The sequence below is a fragment of the Camelina sativa genome, chromosome 11 (genome assembly GCF_000633955.1).
Source record: "Camelina sativa cultivar DH55 chromosome 11, Cs, whole genome shotgun sequence".
Lineage (NCBI taxonomy): Eukaryota > Viridiplantae > Streptophyta > Magnoliopsida > Brassicales > Brassicaceae > Camelina > Camelina sativa.
The window spans coordinates 541,178-557,514 of record NC_025695.1 but is presented as its reverse complement, the minus strand read 5'-3'; the positions used below and the strand labels follow the sequence as shown (position 1 = coordinate 557,514).

General features: G+C 34.2%; 3 protein-coding genes, 1 long non-coding RNA gene and 1 other non-coding gene across 13 annotated transcripts in view; 3 read left to right on the top strand and 2 right to left on the bottom strand.

The window, feature by feature from the left end:
- LOC104720832 overlaps positions 1–956 on the bottom strand; it is a 4,128-nt gene extending 3,172 nt beyond the window's left edge. The window contains exons 1-2 of one of the 2 annotated variants that reach the window (XR_756780.2): positions 862–956; positions 650–707 (exon numbers count right to left, since the gene is read on the bottom strand). This is a non-coding gene — a long non-coding RNA (uncharacterized LOC104720832). Of the gene's footprint in view, positions 1–394; positions 708–861 lie in introns of those variants that run through there. The other variant, XR_756779.2, reaches the window with a different exon arrangement.
- On the top strand, positions 2,495–2,578 carry TRNAY-GUA. The gene is given in 2 exon segments: positions 2,495–2,531; positions 2,543–2,578. It is a non-coding gene; the product is annotated as a tRNA-Tyr (tRNA).
- Positions 4,810–6,118, top strand: LOC104720831. The gene has a single exon (XM_010438730.2). It carries the CDS (start codon positions 5,062–5,064, stop codon positions 5,869–5,871), a length of 810 nt encoding a protein of 269 aa, XP_010437032.1. The 5' UTR covers positions 4,810–5,061; the 3' UTR covers positions 5,872–6,118.
- Positions 6,440–10,011, top strand: LOC104720828 (phosphatidylinositol/phosphatidylcholine transfer protein SFH2). 3 transcript variants are annotated; one of them, XM_010438720.2, is made up of 14 exons: positions 6,440–6,509; positions 6,986–7,042; positions 7,121–7,370; positions 7,443–7,542; positions 7,628–7,894; positions 7,992–8,069; positions 8,167–8,268; positions 8,388–8,437; positions 8,537–8,636; positions 8,727–8,816; positions 8,945–9,095; positions 9,165–9,514; positions 9,599–9,673; positions 9,760–10,011. In XM_010438720.2, the coding sequence occupies exons 2-14, from the start codon at positions 6,997–6,999 to the stop codon at positions 9,772–9,774; spliced, it is 1,674 nt and encodes a 557-aa protein (XP_010437022.1). In that variant the 5' UTR covers positions 6,440–6,509; positions 6,986–6,996; the 3' UTR covers positions 9,775–10,011. The 3 variants fall into 3 exon arrangements, with proteins under 3 accessions (XP_010437022.1, XP_010437024.1, XP_010437021.1); XM_010438722.2 differs by lacking the exon at positions 6,440–6,509 and adding an exon at positions 6,516–6,679 and having other exon boundaries at positions 8,948–9,095; XM_010438719.2 differs by lacking the exon at positions 6,440–6,509 and adding an exon at positions 6,516–6,679.
- LOC104720830 (phosphatidylinositol/phosphatidylcholine transfer protein SFH6) lies at positions 9,987–13,089 on the bottom strand. 6 transcript variants are annotated; one of them, XM_010438728.2, is made up of 10 exons: positions 12,887–13,089; positions 12,730–12,802; positions 11,787–12,631; positions 11,648–11,697; positions 11,463–11,562; positions 11,150–11,365; positions 10,925–11,060; positions 10,471–10,823; positions 10,308–10,382; positions 9,987–10,210 (listed from the first exon to the last, which is right to left on the bottom strand). In XM_010438728.2, the coding sequence occupies exons 3-10, from the start codon at positions 12,615–12,617 to the stop codon at positions 10,175–10,177; spliced, it is 1,797 nt and encodes a 598-aa protein (XP_010437030.1). In that variant the 5' UTR covers positions 12,618–12,631; positions 12,730–12,802; positions 12,887–13,089; the 3' UTR covers positions 9,987–10,174. The 6 variants fall into 6 exon arrangements, with proteins under 6 accessions (XP_010437030.1, XP_010437029.1, XP_010437026.1 ...); XM_010438727.2 differs by having other exon boundaries at positions 12,730–12,794; XM_010438724.2 differs by lacking the exon at positions 12,730–12,802.

The window sequence follows — 16,337 nt, the reverse complement described above, 5'->3', positions numbered from 1 at the left end:
GGATTAAAATATTGATACTATCTAACGGATGAAATCCCTGTGTAAACAATTGTTAGCTACGAATCTAGCAAATAAAGAACAAAAAGACGACGTTCTTGCAACAAAGGTGTTTTAGCTGAAAATTGTACGATTACTTCATAAAAGTACTATCTAATTTTTAAAAATGAAATTTTTACGACATACGTACAACGGTAAAGATTATTATGAATTGATGGTATCCCTTTTTATCTGAATTGATGGTATGTCCAAATTATGATTAGTCAAATATACATACTTTTGATTTGTTTTGCACAATAATTTAGTTAAATACTGATTATTTCGTTCGTTTAGAATCTCAAACACACACTCTTCAATTTGAATCCGAGTTGTGATAGATGACGGCTGCGCTACATCATAGATAATTAGATATAGATCCAGAACTTTATTATTTCGACGAAACAACAAAACAAAACGAAAGCCTGCTCAGAGACAATGCAAAATAGCTAGAGAGTTTCACAAACGGGGTTTAAACCGCTCTCATCATAACGCTTAATTCTTGCAGTTGAAATAACAGAAACAAGCGCGGCCACGTTTGTCCTGATGGCATGCTCCATGGCGAGCGTCTTCCCATTTGATACATTGGCGGTCGCAGTGGCTCGTCAGCGTGCACCTTCCCGACCACGTTTGACTGTACCTTTGGCATATCTTAGCCTCCGCTACTTTCAACCCTATGTTCATATTAATCACATTTCTAGTTAACAATATCGTTTCATGTTTATGGTATCTTGATTAAAACAGTAATTATATCAACATATATATATATATAATGCTATTATGTAAAGTTAAAATATATCATATATGTCATTTTGTTGTGTCACTGACCAGTTGGAGAATGGAGAAGGAAGCAGATGCACAGGAGAGCAACGAGAGTGAATGAATTTGTCATTTTTCTTTCCTCTTTGTTCTTATGTTTGGTGTTTGTGTGATTTAACATGGTTACACACTAGGGGCTTTTATAGAGTTGGAGATGGAGAGTGAATTTGCTACTTAGATTAATTAAGAGACAATTACGGAGAGATACATATGGGGTGATGATTAATTTATTGGTTTAGGTTAACGAAATCACGTTACGGAAAATAAAATACAATCTTAAATCGTATGACTTTAGAAGAAAAACTATGCGTGTTAACACCTATGAATTTCCAAGTAAAAAGGTGTTAATAAGTTGCACACACACACACACACATAAATAAATAACTCTGTTAATTTATTTTCTTAAGTCATAACTCATAAATAATAATACCCAATATGCAACGAACAATTATTGTAATCATTAAAAAAAACTTACGAAATAAATAAAACATAATAGCAAAAAAATTTATGGTAGAGAAGTGTCTTTAATCAAATGTTTAAAACATCACCTCTACAAACCTATCTCACCGGGGTTCAATTTGGTTTCAAAAGAGTCCAATCACATCTCCTTCCTGGAGGTGTCTATCTTGCATGAGTTGTGCCCAATAGTCTCTGAAATAGTAATTACCCGGCATATTATCCACACGAAGTTGTGTTAGTCCCGTGGGGTAAGTCACATCAGTATCCAAGTCAAGTACCATTTAAGATTGCAGAGAAAATGAACTTCATTAACTTCATATAGGAACGAACTTCATCAAGCTCTTAAGATAAAAGGAGAAAAAGACTGTAATGAAACAAGTTAACTACTAGGATTGGGAATAGATGAACCTTTTCAATTCAAGTTAGAAACATTGAGGTTACAGAAACAAACTACTAGTAAACTATCACATTACAGATACGTAAGAGTCTCAACTTGACCTGGGAAGACACAGACTGCACGACAATACCACCAACCGTCAACCTTGTGTGGAACCTCACGGTCTGTGATTACTTCAATCTCAATTTTTCTGAAGCTATCTTTATTTGGATCATAGAAGAGAACACGATATGTGGATGCACGCACAAAGAGTGGTGCCAAAATAACCTCACCAGCGTTGGTGGCGCTGAACAATTGAAGTTCCAAATCTGTTGTCCACCCAAGTAAACTACGCAAATCAAAAGTTAGTGTATGACCATTCCTGATTCACAGCATCTTCTAAAACCCACAAAGCAAACATACGAACAACCGGATCGTCAAAGAAAAGGACAGCAAGCTTTCCCTCGTAGGATGTTAGCTTTGAAGAAGAAGAAGTAGAAAGTTACCACCGGCGGCATTGTCAGGTCCACTGATAAGACGACACTTTTAAGACCGAACATCAAAAGTCATGATTGCAGGTTCATTTAGATGTGCGCCAGTAAAAGCTCCATAAAACTGATTAACAGAACACCATCGATGCACATCTCATCACATGTAGGGGAATGGGGAGGAAGATGAGATGAAATTCTGATGAGAGGCTCTTTCTTAATTGCATGCTCCACCAATATTACCGAGGCTGTCGGAAAGCCCATTAGGGCCCAGTTATAGCATAAATTATATATTTTAATCAATAAGAGACTTATCAATCCGACCTTAGCTCAGTTGGTAGAGCGGAAGACTGTAGTAGTTGCTGTAATCTTTAGGTCGCTGGTTCGATTCCGGCAGGTCGGATTTTTTTTCATATTTAACATCTATTATATTTTATAGAAGCCGCATGTGGCGGCGATCTGTTCGTCACTTTTTGCTATGTATATATAATATTGGTTGTGGCTGTAAGTTATTTGATAAGAGAAAACAAATAAAACACAAAAGTTGTACGAATCCATGAGGTTAGATTTTGTTCAAGAATCTAAATTTAAAGTAGTAGAAGGCTTTTTCATGTTTGACAGTAAATAAAAATCACAAGGTTTAGATTCCTTCTCTCTTCTCTTTCACCAAAAAAAAAAAGAAAAAGAGACTAGGATCAGAGAGGCAAAATGTGAAACTTAAAGTAGAAAATAAAAAAAATAAAAAAAATATTAACTATATTTTATACTGTATTAAAGAATTGGATAATTATTATATGTTTTATTGCATTGCATGAGATAGACAAACCAGACTTAAACGTTAGCATTCAACTTACAAGTACAACGTAGAAATCGAAACTGAAATCAAACATTTTGAGAGAAAACGAATCTTTGCACTAATAAGTGATCAAATTTTGTTTTTGTTCCTGAATACGGCGTCATAATAAGGCAAGTTACGATCAAAATACAAAGACACGTTTCACTTGTGGATGTTATGCTACACCAATAATGATTCTTCATTTCAACTTTTTAAAGAAAAAAGAAGTGAGGCTTTTGTTAAAGTGTATCCAATAATGATTTTTTTTTTTTTTAATAATCATGAGACCAGCTCTACTCTATAGTATACATATATGCTTTTGGTTAGAAAGAGACAAGACACTAAAGAAATACAAAGAGTTGTTGACCTACAATCCATTTCTCCATCTCTTAGTGAAGAAGTAATTGAATTTATATCTTTATTTCTTTTCTCATTTTCCTTACATGAAACCCTACACTACACAATAATATATACTTCTCTCTAGCTGGATAAATTTTAGTTGAGTAATAATATTTCTTCCAAAAAAAAAATTTATCTTCATAATAGTACTTTTTTTTCTTCCAAAAATACAAATAAACGTCTATTCCCTTATGTATTGTATTGTTTCGGCATTGTTGGCATGCTTTATAGTTTATACTGATCATTCAAGTCCTAAATTTTGTGCAATAAAGTTATTATACGAATCAATAAATATGTGCTACAATTCTACAAATGATTTTCATATATTAAATAATACAGAAAAAGGAGATATGAAATGGAGATGTCACTATCAAGGCAGCTGCCTTACCGAGTAAAATAATTACCAGTGGACAAAGTGATGAATATAGTGCGAAGATGCTTTTTTCACCTTCTTTAAAAGGCTAATATAATGACTACTGATTATGAGAAACTGTATTTGGATACAAGTAAAGAAAATTGCTTGCGACGAAAATACATTTTTCTAAGGATACATGTATAATATACTACAGCCTTTTTTACTTGAAATATGATTCTATTATAGACAGCAAACTAATACAGAGAAGATTTTTGTATATAATGGTGATCTTCCAGTTATAAATGAATTTCGTTATTAACATTTTCTTAATCTTCTTCTAGAGTTTTTCTTAGTGTCCATTTAATCCAATCATGAACGTTTAATCCAATCATGAACGTTTAAAATTATTTAATTTTCAGTAAGACCACTTATACTAATAAAGCCACTTTAATCATATAACAAATAAAATAAACAGAGTAATTATAGTATATTTGATACAAGGCAGGGCTCTTTAACTAACAAAATCTTTAGGAGCTGCATACTTTCCATGATCAATAGTATCTTATATCAAATTTAATAGTATGTTTTTTTCTTATGTTAACGTGCGCTACAACTTGTTCGGTTGGTACAATACCACATTTTTTTTTGTTAAATCAAGTCTCGAGTGTTTTTTTACCCCTCGTAATTAACTACCTTATAATATTTTTTCAAATAACAGTATAGTATATTATAATTTCTGTTTAAACTAAAACTGAAAAAACATTAAATCTGTAAAAATCTTTTTTTTTTTTAATCTTAGTTGTCATCAAATAAATGTTATTAGACTTATTAGTCATCAAATTAGAATACATATTTTTTTTTCTTATGAAGTTGTCTAAAATTTTTAAAGTCAAATATTTTTACCACGTTTAACATTTGAAGAATGCCAAAACGCGTTACTTTACATGTTTACACATAAATTTTACTGTATTTGTTTGGTTTAATTCCATAAGTCATTTTTTATTATTGCTTCAGAAAACGAAAGTAACCATATCAAGCGCACTCAGCGACTCTGTTGTATAAATACTTACTTACATCAAAGCTAAATTCTCTCAAGAAACAAAGCAAAAGAGAGAACAAAGGGAAAAACATATTCTCCTCTCTTTAGATTCTCAGTTTCTTTTCATGAATCTAAACTAACAACCCCAATTGGTCTCTTACCCTAATAGAGATCTGAAGTAAGAACAGCTCAAAACCTCTGTTTCTTCTTTCTCTTAAGTTTTTTTTTCTTCTTCTTAGGCAGGCTATCACCACGCCAATGGATTCGTTTAGTAGTCAGAAAATTAAACAAAGAAAGATGAAGAGGCTTGCGAAGAAGTCTCGTGTTCAGATACTCTTTGATCTGTTTTTCCGGGCGATGGAGATAATCGTGGTTTTGGTCACAGTAGCTAAGCTCTGTTATGAGCTCGTTATCACGTTCCAGGATTCTGGTGTCGCAGCGGTTATTCTCGCAAACCGCGGCCTTGCGTTCGCTGTAGGAAACGCGATAGTCATCTCTCTGATTGCTAAATCCGGTCTTCTCTTGAACCAAGAAGAACTTGATCCCAAGTGTAAAAGAAACGATCTTTACGAGGAGTTTGTTCGGGAGAGCTCAAGAAGAGACGGAGGAATCTCACGAGCAGAGGTCAGAGAAATACAGAGTGAAGCAGAGAACAAGGCTAAACAGAGCATCACCGAGAACAGAGTAAAAGAGAACGTAGAGAAACAGAGCAAATCTGAGAAGAAGAGGAAACAGATCATCATTTTTGAGATGGGAGTGAAACAGAGCAAACCTGAGAAGTTGTCAAAACAGATCATCTCAGTGAACAGAGAGAAGCAGAGCGTCGTAGTTGAGCATGAGGACATAACTGTGGAGATGGAGAAACATAATTTGACTGAGAAGAGACGAAGTCAGAATTACCAACGAAGCCAGTCGGAGAATCTGAAGGGTTTGGAGAAAAGTTCTTGTGGAAGGTTGAAGAGATCGGAGACGGATGTTTCTTCTGAAAGATTTGATTCCGATGATGAACTCCGATACAAGATCGAGTCTTTCATTGCAAGGCAGAGAAGGAATCAAAATGATGATTAGGTTCTGTATGATTTAGATTTAAAAATACAAAAATTAGCAAAAAAAAGAAAGAAAAAGACTGGTTTATTGCAAAATAGCATTCACGTATATACTTAAGTGTTTGTTATGGCATAAATATTTGTTTAGCTTTCTTTTTTTCTCTGTTTATTTCTTTGTATAATTTTTGGTAGTTCTGTAATATTTGAATTACATATGTTTTTACACCACTTGTTGGTGTTGTGATCTTCAAATATTCAATTTGGAGGAATACTGATCCATTGCTATTATTATAAAATTGATTCATTTTGGAAGTATATCAATGGTAACAAATACAAAAATAAAAGGATTTTGATGATTTGTTTCTACAAAAACTATAGAAAATTACTTATTTTCTTCCATATATAGAAGGAAATCTATATATTTTTTAAAAATAAATCCATTGACCCTTTTTTTTTTGTTGAAATAAATAATTCTAACAATAAATTTGTTTTATATACTCAATTTGCATATTAATAAGGCCAGATTTAGAGAAAAATAATAAAATAACGTTTCCTTAATAATCATTTACAAAAATGGTTTTTCTAATATAAGATAATAGCTAAAATTCTGTTGACAAAAATTGAAAACGCTAAAATTTAATAAAAGAATTCAAAGAAAAGGTAAAACCTTGTCAATGCTCTCTCTAGATTTGTTGTCTGAGATTTTTGGCGTTTGTAAATTTGGAGCCGTTCTCAATTTGGGGTGTGAGAGAGGGAGAGAGTTATATAGATAGATCTCTCTTTCTTCTTCTCCCCCTGTAGTGTTGTTTTTTTTATTTTTTAATCTACAGGTAAAACAAATATCTTGAAGAATTAAAATCTCTTCTTCTCTCTATGACCTAAAACCCTTTGGATCTATTGCTTATTGAATTGAATCTTTAGGGTCTCATCAGTTTCTAATCTCACCCTTTGAACGTGGGTTTATGTTGTTGATTTTCTCATACGCTTTAGAGGATTTGTTTATCGTAATGTTTGGGTGTAACGTACTAACGTGTTTGGTTTCTTTGGGATTCTTTTTTTTTTTTATGTTCAATGATTGATTGTTAGACAAGGAAAAAGAACAGAGTTTTTTATTCGTTTGATTTGTGATTCAATAGGAACTTAAATCATGGCGGATACAATGGTTGCTCATGTGGATCGGCATAATAAAATAGGTAAGCTGAGAAAAAAATTTCAATATTTTTCTATCTGAAATCCAAACATTTTTTTTTTAAAGCAAGAATCTTTTGCAGATGTTGAGATCTCAGACGATGACAAGAGATTAACAAAACTTGTCTCCCTGAAGAAGAAGGCCATAAATGCTACGAACAAGTTTAAGCACTCAATGACCAAGAAAGGTCGAAGGCATAGCCGCGTGACGTGTGTCTCAATCGTTGATGAAATCGACACAGAGGAGTTGCAAGCGGTTGATGCTTTCCGTCAAGCTCTTATCTTAGACGAACTACTTCCTTCTAAACACGATGATCATCATATGATGCTTAGGTTAGATCGTTCCTCTCTCTGGTTTGATCTCTTCTTTTCTATTGCTCTAACAGATCGAAATATATATCTCAGGTTCTTGAGGGCAAGAAAGTTTGATATCGAAAAGGCGAAGCAAATGTGGGCTGATATGCTTAACTGGAGGAAAGAATATGGTGCAGACACGATCATGGAGGTGACATTTAAAGGCTCTCTCACTTTTCTTTGACTCACCGTTTTGTCTCTTTATCTCCCTAAAGTTTATCTCTTTCTTGTTCAAGGACTTTGATTTTAAAGAAATCGACGAAGTGGTTCAGTATTATCCACAAGGATATCATGGTGTTGACAAGGAAGGAAGGCCTATCTACATAGAGAGGCTAGGCCAAGTCGATGCTACAAAGCTGTTGAAAGTGACCACAATCGATAGGTACGTCAAGTACCATGTGAAAGAGTTTGAGAAAACTTTCAACGTTAAATTCCCGGCTTGTTCCATCGCTGCGAAAAGACACATTGATCAGAGCACAACGATCTTGGATGTTCAAGGCGTGGTATGTCATTCATATAAGCTATTTGATTCGCTAGTGTAAGGCACTAAGGTGGGTATCATCTTGGAGTAATCGATCTATGTGTGTTTGAAACTTGCAGGGGCTTAATAACTTCAACAAAGCTGCAAAAGATCTTCTTCAGAGTATTCAGAAAATCGACAACGATAACTACCCTGAGGTTAGGTTCAGTTCTGTTTTTCTTGTTCTTTTGCGTTGATTGATAATGTGGTTTTGACACGGAACCATTATCTCTGTGTTTGTGTGTTTCATTGTAGACGCTGAACCGTATGTTCATCATCAATGCTGGTTATGGGTTTAGACTTGTATGGAGCACAGTGAAATCTTTCCTTGACCCAAAGACTACAGCAAAGATTCACGTAAAGACTTTCCCTCTCTTCACTTAGAAATATCCAAACTTAACTTTGTTTTTCTTCATCTGCATCTTGATTAGTTGGTAAACAAACTACTCTTTTTTTTTTTTGTTCATTAATGACAGGTTCTGGGCAACAAATACCAAAGCAAACTGCTTGAAATCATTGACGCCAAGTGAGAACTTCATTACTCATTATAAGATGTGAACTTGAAACTGTTGCTTTTATCTTCAAATATGTTGTCCAAAACTCTCTATTCTCATTGTTTGTTTAGTGAACTGCCTGAGTTCTTGGGTGGTAAGTGCACATGCGCAGATAAAGGCGGATGTATGCGTTCAGACAAAGGTCCATGGAACGACCCTGAGATCTTCAAGGTTGGTCTCTACCTTATGCAGATTCTTTATTAAAAACAGATCTTCAAGGTTACTTCTGATTCATATGTAAACTATATGTATAAAAAACAGTTGGTTCAGAACGGTGAAGGTAGATGCCTGCGGAGGAGCTTGTCAGGGATCGAGGAAAAGACAATCTCAGAGTATAAGAACGAAACACAGGTAAGAACCAGCAATAACGATCTTGAATTCTTTTTGATATTTGGTTTGACTTTTTTTTTTTTTTGGTCCTTCACCATAGCAATAACGATCTTCACTTTTACTAAAAACTAACCCTATTTGAAATTTAGAAGAAATGTGAACCTTTCGAAGCAGAAGAGACTAACAAGGAATCTGCTGGGGAGAAGGAGAAGAAGTTCATTGACAAGACTGTGGATGCTGCTGATTGGCCTACAAAGCTTCACAAGGCTAACAAAAACCTCCCGGTCCCCGAGCCTAAAGGTTAGTATTCTTGGTAACGAAACCGGGACTTGTGTATAAGTTTCTTACTCCGTGAAGTTCTAAATTCAGATGTGTACTCGCCTGTGGATCCGTTGGAGAGGAAAGGGTATTTATCTGGCAGCGTTATGGCATTGCTAATGGCGATAGTGGGCGTGATGAGGCTAACAAAGAACATGCCAAGGAGGCTCACCGAGGCGAATGTGTATAGCCGTGAAGGCGGCTCCGTGTATCAAAACGACGGAGTGACGGTTATGTCGAGGCAGGAGTATATGGCGATGTTGAAGAAGATGACGGATCTCGAGGAGAAATGCAAGTCCATGGAAGCTCAGGCTGCTTCTTCTCTGGAGAGGGATAGGGTTCTAGATGCTTCACTTCGTCGTGTTGACCAGTTCGAGCTTTACTTGTCTGAAACCAAGAAGGTAAAGCTCTCATTCTCTGGCACTAGTCTCTTGCTCTGTTTTCTCTGTTTCTGTGATTACTCTGTTTTTTAAAATAAAATTTAGGCACTGGACGAGACAATGACGAGGCTACATGAGATGACGGCTTACATCGAGAAGAAAAAGAAGAAGAAGAGGAAGGTTAGAAGAAACACCTATAAAACTGATTCAATGCTTTCATTGCTTGCAGAAATATCTATTGATTTCTATTGTTTTTGCATTTTCAGTTCTTGTTTTTCTGAAAGACTCCATCAGAGGGAGTGCCAACAGTGTAACTTCAGCCTTGAGCCTCTAGCTTCCAAGAAGCGTAGAAGATGAAATGTATTTCCATTCACTGTCATCCTTTTAAATAAGGATACAGGAGAAAATATAAAGACGAAGTCTTGTTCTGTTTCTATTCAAGGACTCTCTCTATTTCTCCTCTTTCTTTTTGTATAATTGGTTTGTTAATATATAAACCTTAAAAGACCCATTCGTCATCGTCATCATCATAGAAGAGAAAGAATTAATTAGCTTTTAACATAAAATGAGATGAGAGTTGTTCTGTTTCATTGGGTTTTACTTGCTCCTCTTCTTAATAAGTAGAGAAACCTAAGAAGGGAGAGAGAGAGAATGTAGAGATGCTTCTTCTTCCTTCTTCTTCTAGAAACAGAACATTTGCTTCCTCTTCTTCTTCTTCTGGAAACAAAAACAATATTGACGGGTCATTCAATAACTGAATTTGAATAAGACAATTTTGGATTTTGGGCGTTAAAGGGTTAAAAGGAAAACATACCTGGTGCTGAGCAATCTCTTGACGGTCAATATAAGCGAGTAATTCTTCTTGTCTCATCAGAGCTTCATAAAGAGCCTGCTCCAAATAAGAAACGGAGTTTAGAGAGCATGAAATGTCTCAGTTCTAATTTTGGTGGGGTTTTAGTACCATAGTATTCAGTTACCTTCTTAGTAGCTATGAGTTCGGCTTCAAGGGCGTCTACACGGCAAACAGCTGCGTTAAGCAGTTCCTCTTTCTCACAAGGCATCTCAGATGGCTTTGACTGGAGCGCTCCAACTTTCTCTTCAAGTTCAGTTAACTTCTTCAGCACTGAATTGAGGAGATCAGCTTCCTCTGTAGCAGCGTTTCCTTCAATTTGCGATGCGCTTGTTGGCGGTGGAAGCTGCTTGGTCATAACACGGTTTGATACTGAGCGGAAGAATGTGAGAATCGCCATCACAAAGGCCATGAAAATAACTAGAAGACGAGCACCGAAGCTTTCATGATCCTTTGGGACATTTGGAGGCATACGAGCTCCTGCGGAAAGAGATAAGAGACCAAAGTTTAAATCTTTTTTTTTTTCCAGTGTATAATGCGAAAAGAGAAACTTTCTTTCACTTGAGCATAAAAAAAGTTACCTTTTGACGGAACCTTGTTGGTGGCGGCGGGTTTAACCTTCCAGGTGGCGTCAACAGCTTTGTCAACCATTGGAACGTACTCATCATAACCTGCAAAACTACCGGCAAAACTCGTTTCACCAGAACCTACTTTTGCCTGCAAAATAATCAATAGGACGATTCAGAACTATGGATCAAGTAATCTATAAAAAAAAAAAAGACATAGAAAGTGAATTTATATTATACCTCTTCACGAACAGGGGTCAAGCGAAGATGGGAATAACTCTTCACTGCTTTTGGGGATACAACGATATCTTCAGCATCAGAACCTGATTCTGCAGTTGATGTGTCACTTCCTTTTATCCATGGATAAGACGGCTTTGCATAAGCAATGACTTTCCCCTCACTGTTTAGAACTTTCACCACCTGCTTCGCACGGTGAGCTCCCCCATGAAGTACCATCTGCAATAACAGTAATCCATTTGTTTCAATTTCTGAAATCATATAAACAGATAATATGAAAGTTTGGGTGTGTAAAGAGAAACGAAAGATTACTTACTTTCACAATCTCCGGATTTTTCCAAGGCCCTTTATCGGAAAGCATACAACCTCCCTGATCCGCGCAAGTACAAGCACCTCCCAAGAAGTCAGGCAACTCGCTGAAACAAATGAAAGATACATCACTGATGTAAGCAAAACACAGAAGAATCATAACTCAAAGAATTAGGAGTTCAGGCTACATACCTAGATTCGATAACCTCGAGCAATTTACTCTGATACTTGTATCCAAGTACCTACATTACAAGATGAAACAGTCCATAACGAATTTCAAGAGCAGTTTAATGAAGGCAGCTATACCAAAAACATATATATATAAACATACATGAATCTTAGAAGTTGTTTTGGGGTCTAGAAAGCTCTTCACAGTGCTCCAAAGCAGACGGAATCCGGGCCCTGCATTGATGATAAACATCTGGTGGAGTGTCTCAGGATAATTGTTTCCATCAATACTCTGCAAGCGTGTAATAAGCTCACGAGCAGACTTAGTGAAGTTCTTCAATCCCACTCCTTGAACGTCCAAAATAGTAGTGCTTGAATCAATATACTTCTTCGCAGCAATAGTGCAGGCAGGAAACTTGATCATAAAACTCCTCTCGAATTCCTTAACATGATATCTTATATATCGATCAAGCGTAGTAACTTGCATCAGTTTGTTAGGATCAACTTTTCCTAGCCTCTCGATATACACAGGCCTGCCTTCTTTATCTACGCTGTGATAACCGTGGGGGTAATATTTAAGAACATCATCAATCTCTTCAAACTGAAAATCCTGAATAATAGTGTCGGTACCAAAGTCTTTCCTCCACTGGATCATATCAGACCACATGTGCTTTGCTTTCTCAATGTCGAATTTTCTAGCTTTCAAGAACCTCAACATCATGTGATAGTCATCGTGTTTATGGGGAAGCAACTCGTCCATCACCAAAGCTTGTCTAAACTCATCAACCGCTTGAAGCTCCTCTACATCGCGAACATCCTCGATGGAGACAGAACTGACTCGAACATCGCTTTTTCTTCTCTTCTTCTTGAGAGAATGCTTGAACTTTGTGGATGCATTGATTGCTTTCTTTTTCAAAGAGCCGATTCTTGTTTTCCTCTCGTCTTCTGAGTTCTCAAAATCAGACTTTCTTTCCTTTTTCTCATCACTGCTCATAATTCCCTCAAAACCTGTATACAAACAGCTGAAACTATTATGACCTAACTTGTCAACCCTAAGAACCCACTAAGAAAAAAACGAAATTGCAGAGAGTTTGGTATCTCATTACTCGAATAAAACTGAAAAATCAAATCTTTCTTCTCTACGATGGCCTTATGCTTTTAGTGTGAAACCCTAGAAAACTCAACCGCAGCAAAAAAAAAAAAAATCGCATTGAAAGAAATAAGATGGATCCAAAGATAAGAGAGCAGATCTGATATACTTACATGGCCTTGCGAAGCGATCGACCGGACCTGACATCTTTAAGATTGCGAATGAAGCAAAAACAAACTATCGCTTAAATCAATCCAACGACACGAATCGTTCACTTTTGTTTTTTGATTTGGTTTATTGCGAACCTAACTTTCTCACATTAACCAGAAACACTCCTGAAATTTCGCAAAAAAAAAAAAAAAAAAAAAAAAAATAAANTAAAGGAACAAAATTTCAGAGAAGTAAAAGGTGGAGTAGAATTCGGAGCTAACTATGGGAACTCTATATTATTTTATTTATTTCACTCTGGATTTCTTTAATTTAATTTTGTTGTTGGCAAAATTAAAAATATCTAAATAGTTTATTTACTTCTTTCTTTATTTAATGACGCTCCACCCCTATTATTTACACGCTTTTCCTATTGTGAACCCCACTCTAGTTTTTTTTTCACATTCTCATACCACATATTTATTTTTCTTTACTTTTTTTGACTGTTCGGTAAGATTACAAATTTGAATGTTTGTTATTTCTTTAACCCAGAAAAACAGTTAAATGACAAAATATACCAAGTACTCCAATGAGAACCACAACTAACAACAAGTCAACCAATATAAAAAAGGAGGAATCGTGGTTGTGCATTAAATGTAAAAAAAATCGAGGTTTACTTCTGTAATAAAATCTATTATAAATGGCCTGAAAATAATAAATACGCATGAGATTTGGACGTTTCTATCAATTAATAAAAGTTATATAAGTGAAAGAAAAAAGTAGCAAGAAGTACAAGAGATTCGCTTTTTGTCATCAGCCGACGAAGATCTAACGGTCGTTAATGATCGTAGCTGAAACATATTAACGGATCTACGATCACCATAGGTTGGCTGATATTAAAAAAAAAAACAAAAAAGATCAATGAGAATTTCGCCGACAAAACGGAGCAGTAAACGATGAGTCAACAGTCATTGGCCATTTGTTGTCGGATTTTATTTTTTATTCTCTTTTTTTTTTTAATTTGTTTTTCCCAAAATTATTCCTTGATAGTAATTGTTTCTCCTAATTTCTATTCTCAAATAAAATAATTAAACGTGGCTAATTTCTATTCTCAAATATAATAATTAAAAGTGAGAAGCACACTTTTGAAAAAACTGATATATAGTGATCAGAAAATTTTATTAATATTTTAATAAAATAACCTTAAATTTTCTACTTAATTACATTAATATACCATTAAATTTTAAAAAAACAATTAACTGAATTAAATATGTCATCATTCTCACACAAATTTATATAACACATATTAAAACTAATTAAATAATTACATACTATTTTAAAACAAAATTTCACTAAATTTACTTACAAATATACAAGTCAAAATTATATTGATTTTTTAAAATTAATATAAGTAAAATATTCTAAACAACTATAAAACATATCAATTAATATAAAGTTAATAAAAAAAGAACATATAATTTATTAAACATATAACTTATTAACAAAATCATATAAAAACAAAATGATATTTTTTATGTTAGTATTATTACAATAATAATTTAAATAACAAGCTTTCAATAGTTATTATAATTGATTATAAAAAGAAGTATATTATCCCTAAATTATCTCCAACTCATTAAAATAAACTTAATTCCCAATAAATATAGATTTATATATATTCATAAATAAATATAAAAATGACAACAAATTAGGGAATATCATGATGTGTGATTATTTATATATATCTAAGCATGTAAACTAATTAATCTCAACATTTAGTGTGATTATTCATTAAAAATAGAAATATTGATAACCGAATAGGAATATACGTCATAATTGTACATTCATCTATGTGCTATTAAAAATGAATGAGACAATAATCCTTATCATTATAAATAAAGTTAGTACCCAAAAAAAAAGCATAATATATTTAAAATGAGTGATTATTAGATTATGCAAAATTGTTCTAGTTACTCGAATAACCATAAATATAAATTTGAATTTTCAAGCACACAAAAATATATATTGCCATAAACTGTAACATTTTATTAATATTTTGTTTACCAAATTCACATATTTCACGGGTGAAATGTATTCTTACACGAATACGTTGATTTTGGAATTTCATTAATTTTTTCATAATGGTTTTTTGGTAATAATCTGTCATTTGTAGAAAATATTAACAAACCGATTAACTCAAAAGATTTAAATAGCCTAATCAAAAATATTAAATCAATAGATTATATTATCTTCAGAAAATTTAGTTTAGAATCTGATTGTTACTAACATATAATAAAATTAAATAATTAAACTACCGAGTAATTTATTATATATGGTTATGGTTACATAAGAAACATGCAAAATTGTCATGATTACAAAATAAAACATAAAAGATTTGAATTTGTTTTTTAAACAACACAAAAGACATGTTGTAATAAATAGTAACATTTTATCAATATTTTCTCTAACATAAAACCTTTTTCACATTCAAAGATTTCACGGGTGAAACATATTTTTTGCACGAAAAAATGCAGCTTTGAATGAAGAAATAAAAACTTTAGTTACAAACTATGTTTGACACAAATATATATTGATTGTAAGAGAATAATTTTACTTATAATAATTTTTTTAATCGATTAGATTAGTGAACGCAGCAGCCTTTCTTCTGATATCCTGAACCAAGCCTCCGTCTAGGGTTTTTTAACTCTTCCCATCTCCGCCGCCCTCCTTTTCTCTCTCAGAGCCATGACAGTCTAAACTCTAGCTCTTCTCTTCCAGAAAGGTAATACGCCATGACGTTGTCTTCTACCATGCTAGTATGAAAGTATGCTCTGTGGTTGCCATATTAATGGATCCTCCACATCAGAAATCTAACTATGCTAAGAAAAAACGGTATGGAGAAAAATTTCTATGAGGTTGTAATGCTCGAAGTACCTTGAGGCTTTTTATGTTGCAAATATGTTGCCTCGGTTTGCGTAGCTAAGCACCTCTTGATTTATTTCTCTATATTCGTGGTACGTAAAAGAAAACAAGGAGACAACTTATGGATTGTTATTACTTTAATGGCTAGAAGAGAGTTATAGTATTCTGTCTTGGTTTCTGGTTCTATCATATATTATGGAAAGTTCATCTTCTTTGTCTAAAACTCCTTCTTTTCGACGATCAAATTCTAAAAAGGTTGATTACTTATATGAAGTAGAGTATGTGAGTGATGATAGCAAAGTTCCTATTACCCAACTCCCATTACTTAATCCTTACAAAGCTTTCACTAAACCAAATTCCACTTTTCCAAAAGTCATCCGTCAAGTGTTTCTCCCTAACAAACATACTGCAAAGGAGCTCATTCTAGCATCTCCGTTAGAACAGCATCTCATTCCAGCGACAGAAACATAACAAATGATTCCTCTCAGAATCAATGAAGGCATGATACATCATTGGCGAACTCAAGGATATACCCATCTTCACTATGGAGCGATA

What these genes read in the sequence shown, in the direction of transcription:
- LOC104720828 (XM_010438720.2), top strand. Translation starts at nt 6,997, where the DNA reads ATGGCGGATACAATGGTTGCTCATGTGGATCGGCATAATAAAATAG. An exon ending in ACAACGATAACTACCCTGAG is followed by an intron (nt 8,070 to 8,166) that starts GTTAGGTTCAGT and finishes GTTTCATTGTAG; the next exon opens with ACGCTGAACCGTATGTTCAT. An exon ending in CCCGGTCCCCGAGCCTAAAG is followed by an intron (nt 9,096 to 9,164) that starts GTTAGTATTCTT and finishes TTCTAAATTCAG; the next exon opens with ATGTGTACTCGCCTGTGGAT.
- LOC104720831 (XM_010438730.2), top strand. Translation starts at nt 5,062, where the DNA reads ATGGATTCGTTTAGTAGTCAGAAAATTAAACAAAGAAAGATGAAGAGG.
- LOC104720830 (XM_010438724.2), bottom strand. Translation starts at nt 12,920, where the DNA reads ATGTCAGGTCCGGTCGATCGCTTCGCAAGGCCAT. An exon ending in CAACAAGGTTCCGTCAAAAG is followed by an intron (nt 10,824 to 10,924) that starts GTAACTTTTTTT and finishes CTCTTTCCGCAG; the next exon opens with GAGCTCGTATGCCTCCAAAT. An exon ending in AACTCATAGCTACTAAGAAG is followed by an intron (nt 10,383 to 10,470) that starts GTAACTGAATAC and finishes TATTTGGAGCAG; the next exon opens with GCTCTTTATGAAGCTCTGAT.